The 4725-nt window shown below is 37.5% G+C and overlaps 1 protein-coding gene across 1 annotated transcript; it reads left to right on the plus strand.

Moving 5' to 3' along the window:
• On the plus strand, positions 1364-1942 carry LOC109823342. The gene has a single exon (XM_020389623.1). It carries the CDS (start codon positions 1364-1366, stop codon positions 1940-1942), a length of 579 nt encoding a protein of 192 aa, XP_020245212.1.

A 4725-nucleotide genomic window follows, 5' to 3' on the forward strand; every position in this document is an offset into this window, starting at 1 on the left:
TTCTGATTTCTATCATCAGCATGTTTATGAACATTTTGAGATAATGTGATATGAAGTGTCAGGCTTGACCCGTACATAAAAATTGTCTCGTGCACGGGTCACTGCTGTCGCGCACACTGCATTTACAAATTCCCGCTGTAGTTTCGGGGAGTAATAGTAAGATGGTATCAGAGCCTAGGTTTCGACGATAGAAGTCTTGTAGGGCACGTTAGCATAGTGTATATGCGCTAGATTAGTGTTATCGTATGTATTAACTATGTGATATATATGCATGTATACATATGTATATACATGTATGCATATAAATATTTTATAGTAAAGTCTTTTAGGTTTGTTAAGGAGTGCTTAGATGTTTATTTTATTTCACTTTCTCCTTTTTCTTTAGTGAGCTGATGGATGGTTCCCATTTTTGTAGGATGGTGAGAACCAATTCATCTTCCAGTTCATCATCTACCCCATCTAGCTTTATGATTTCTGTAGATAGCTCCTGCGAACCCAGCTTAAGAGACTAGGGATATACTTCTGATGAAATTGACCCAAGCTTGATAGTAGCTAACCATATGACCCCAGACTCATCGGAGGTCGAGCCCGTAGAAGTTATTATGATAGATTCATCAGAATCTGTGGTTGATTATGCTGAGGATGAGGATATAGCTGTAGAAGTTATTCTAGTTGATTCATTACCTTCAGAAATCATTATAATTTCATCTGACCCCTTTGATATGGAGTCCCTTGTAGCCAAGATTCCTAGTGATGACCAAGGACTTGCCCCCTCTAAGGGTGAGTCGAATACCCTGGGGATTGGTCCAGACCTCGATCTGGAAGGATGGGGGACTTCTGGTATTGATCCTGACCCCATGTCAGACTCCGACCATAGCCAGGACACAGAAGAGATTAAACCGACTGAGGAGTCTAGCTCCAGCAGCTCCTCTTCTTCAAGGAAATAAAGTATAACTGTTAGGATAATTTTGTAATATCAGTATATGGGTTTTCATAGTCACTCTTTTGGTATATGTAGAACATTTTGGTAGAAACTATGTATATATGTAAACCCATATACTCAGATATATGTATGGACTAAAAAGTTAAATATTAATAATATACTTTTGGTTTGTGTTATAATATTGAGTAATGATTGAATTCATAATTGTTTAAATTGCATATATGTGACTGACTTAGAAATTATTTCTTATATAATGATTGACCCAAACATTTTATTATTTATAGGAATATATGGCTTTCAGGTAAAGAGCAAACCCCTCCTAACGGAGATAAGGATCTAAATCAGACAATAGGTGAAATGATGAGATCTAGAATTGCTCGTGCATCCACCTCCAGGAACCCAATAGACAATAATGCCTTGATGGATCTGCTGCAAGCGGTGACATCTGTAGTCACCAGACAACAAGATCAAATCGATCGTAATCGGACGAATGGTCAAAACGAGGAGCATTCAAAATTAAGAAGTGGCATGGGAGAATTCAGGAAACTATCTCCACCCAGTTTTGAGGGAACAACTGATCCTATGATTGCAGAGCATTGGATCACAGAAATGGAAAAGGTCTTCACATACATGAGATGCCCTGAAGAGAAAAAGGTTGATTATGTGGTGTACATGTTAAAAGATCACGCTTATGGGTGGTGGAAAATGCAGCTCAGGACATTGGGTGAGAAAGCATACAATATATCATGGGAGGAATTTAAAAAGATTTTTTATGAAAAGTATTTTCCTTTAACTATTCGCAAACAAAAAGAACAAGAGTTTCGAAAATTGGAGCAAGGTGATAAGATAGTAGCTGAATATGAAGAGGAGTTCACTTATTTATCAAAATTTGACACTCATTTGTTGGGTAAGGAGGAGGATAGAGCACGTCGCTTCGAAGAAGGGCTTCGACCGGACATTCGAAAGGCGGTCAGTGCATTTGAACTCCCTACATATTGAGAAGTATTAAAGAAGGCCTTATTAATTGAGAAAAATGAAATTGATACAAAACCAAAGAATGAGGCGAGCAGCTCCTACCCAAAGAAGCAGTTCTGGAAAGATAATCTTGGTGGAAGAAATAAAAATTGGAGAAACAAAAAGAAGAATTTTAGACGTAGAGAGAAGCAAATTCCTAACCAAAAAACTTTGAGATGTGATGTTTGTCATAAACTGGGGCATGAAGCAAAAAATTGTTGGAGAAATACTGGAGCTTGTTTGAGATGTGGTCAGAAAGATCACAAAATAGCAAATTGTCGCCTACAGCAATAATCTCGGAATACCTTCCAACCTGGCTAGTCTAGTGGTGGGAATAAGCATCCTCAAGCTAAGGCCCGAGTTTATTCTCTGATTGAGAAGGAAGCTGAAGCAAACAAAGATGTGGTGACAGGTATGCTAACTTTTGCGTCGGTTCATGCTCGAGTACTATTTGATTTTGGTTCATCGCATTCCTTTATTGCTGCACAGTTTGTTAAGAGAAACAAATTACCATGTGATACCCTATAATAAGAATTGCTTGTTAGTACACCTGGGGGTAGCATCTTAGTATCAAATCAAGGTTGTAGGGGTAAAATTTATATTCTCGACAAGGAACTCCCCATAGAATTAATGATGCTAGAAATGCATGATTTTGATATCATATTAGGGATGGATTGGTTATCCATAAATCATGCTTCTATTTTATGTCGAGAAAAGAAAGTAGTATTCAAATCTCTTGGCCAACCCGAATTTTGTTTTGAGGGCGGTAAGTGTCAAGAACCCTTAAAAATCATCTCAGCCCTTAAAGCATATCGAACACTAAGGAGTGGATGTATGAGTTATTTGGCTTCAGTTGAGATGGTTGATGATGGAAAACCAAGCTTGGAAGAGATACTAATTGTCCAAGAATTTCCAGAAGTATTTCCACAAGAACTTCCTGCCCCCAGATGGAGAAATTGAATTTTCAATTGACCTAGTGCCTGGTACGAGTTCTATTTCTAAGGCTCCTTATCGAATGGCACCTGTTGAATTGAGAGAACTCAAGGTACAACTGCAAGAACTTTTATATAAAGGCTTCATTCGACCTAGTGTGTCACCCTAGGGTGCACCAGTGTTATTTGTGAAGAAGAAAGATGGAGGTATGAGATTGTGTATTAATTTCCGTGAATTGAATAAGGTAACCATTCGGAACAAGTATCCATTACCAAGAATTGATGATCTGTTTGATCAACTACAAGGAGTTCAGGTATTTTCCAAAATTGATCTCCGTTCTGATTACTATCAATTAAAAATCAAGCCAGAAGATGTGCTAAAAACTGCATTTCGAACCCGCTATGTTCATTATGAATTTTTAGTTTTACCATTCGGGCTCACAAATGCACCTGTAGCATTTATGAATCTTATGAACAGAGTATTTAAACCTTTCTTGGATCAGTTTGTTGTAGTATTTATTGATGATATTCTGATATACTCAAGAAGCAAGGAAGAGCATGAAGAACACTTGAGACAGGTGTTGATGATATTCTGATATACTCAAGAAGCAAGGAAGAGCATGAAGAACACTTGAGACAGGTGTTGCACACATTAAAGAGAGAACAACTGTATGCGAAACGAAGAACACTTGAGACAGGTGTTGCACACATTAAAGAGAGAACAACTGTATGCGAAACTTAAGAAATATAAATTCTGGTTGGAGGAGGTAGCATTTCTTGGGCATGTCATCTCTAAGGAAGGGATTTCTGTGGATCCTGAAAAAGTAAAAGCTATTGTTAAATGGGACAGACCGACTACTGTGACGGAGATCCGTAGCTTTCTTGGTATGGCTGGCTACTATAGAAAGTTTGTGGAAGGATTCTCCTGTATTGCTTCGCCTCTAACTCGTCTTACTCAGAAAGGAGTTAAATTTATTTGGTTAGAAGAATGTGAGAAAAGATTTCAAGAGTTAAAAAATCGATTAATATCTGCTCCAATACTTGCATTACCCAATGGAGATACAGGCTTTGCCATCTATAGTGATGCCTCTAGAAGAGGATTGGGATGTGTACTTATACAAAATGGGAAAGTCATAGCATATGCTTCAAGGCAGTTAAAGCCTTATGAACAAAACTATCCCACTCATGATCTTGAGTTAGCGGTAGTGGTGTTTGCTCTCAAAATTTGGAGACATTATTTATATGGAGTACATTATGAAATATATACTGACCACAAGAGTTTGAAATATATATTTACCCAGAAGGAGTTGAATTTACGGAAAAGAAGATGGTTGGAGCTTTTGAAAGATTATGATATGACCATCATTTATCACCCTGGCAAGGCAAATGTTGTTGCTGATGCCTTGAGCCGCAAGAATTCATACAATCTAGCTTGTCTAATTACTTCTCAAAGAAAATTATTGGAGGACTTGGATCATACTGGAATTGAAATTAGAGTCCACCAAATTGGAGTCAAATTAGCAAATATAGTAATACAATCTTCTTTGCTAGATGAAATTAAAGCAAACCAGCAGAATGATGCTCAACTGATGAAGATAAAGAAAGATGTGGAAGAAGGCACTCGAAGAATATTTAAGATACATAAAGATGGATCATTGAGGTTTGGAACTAGAGTTTGTGTGCCTAACATACCAGAGATAAAGAAAAAGATTCTAAAGGAAGCACACCACTCTTTGTATACTATACATCCTGGGTCGACAAAAATGTATAAAGACCTAAAGCAAATATATTTGTGGAATAATATGAAGAAGGAAATTGCCACCTATGTTGCAGAAT

Source organism: Asparagus officinalis, chromosome 9 (assembly GCF_001876935.1).
Source record: "Asparagus officinalis chromosome 9, Aspof.V1, whole genome shotgun sequence".
Lineage (NCBI taxonomy): Eukaryota > Viridiplantae > Streptophyta > Magnoliopsida > Asparagales > Asparagaceae > Asparagus > Asparagus officinalis.

Excerpts from the sequence above, each read along its gene's own strand:
- LOC109823342 (XM_020389623.1), top strand. The coding sequence starts at position 1,364 with ATGGATCTGCTGCAAGCGGTGACATCTGTAGTCACCAGACAACAAGAT.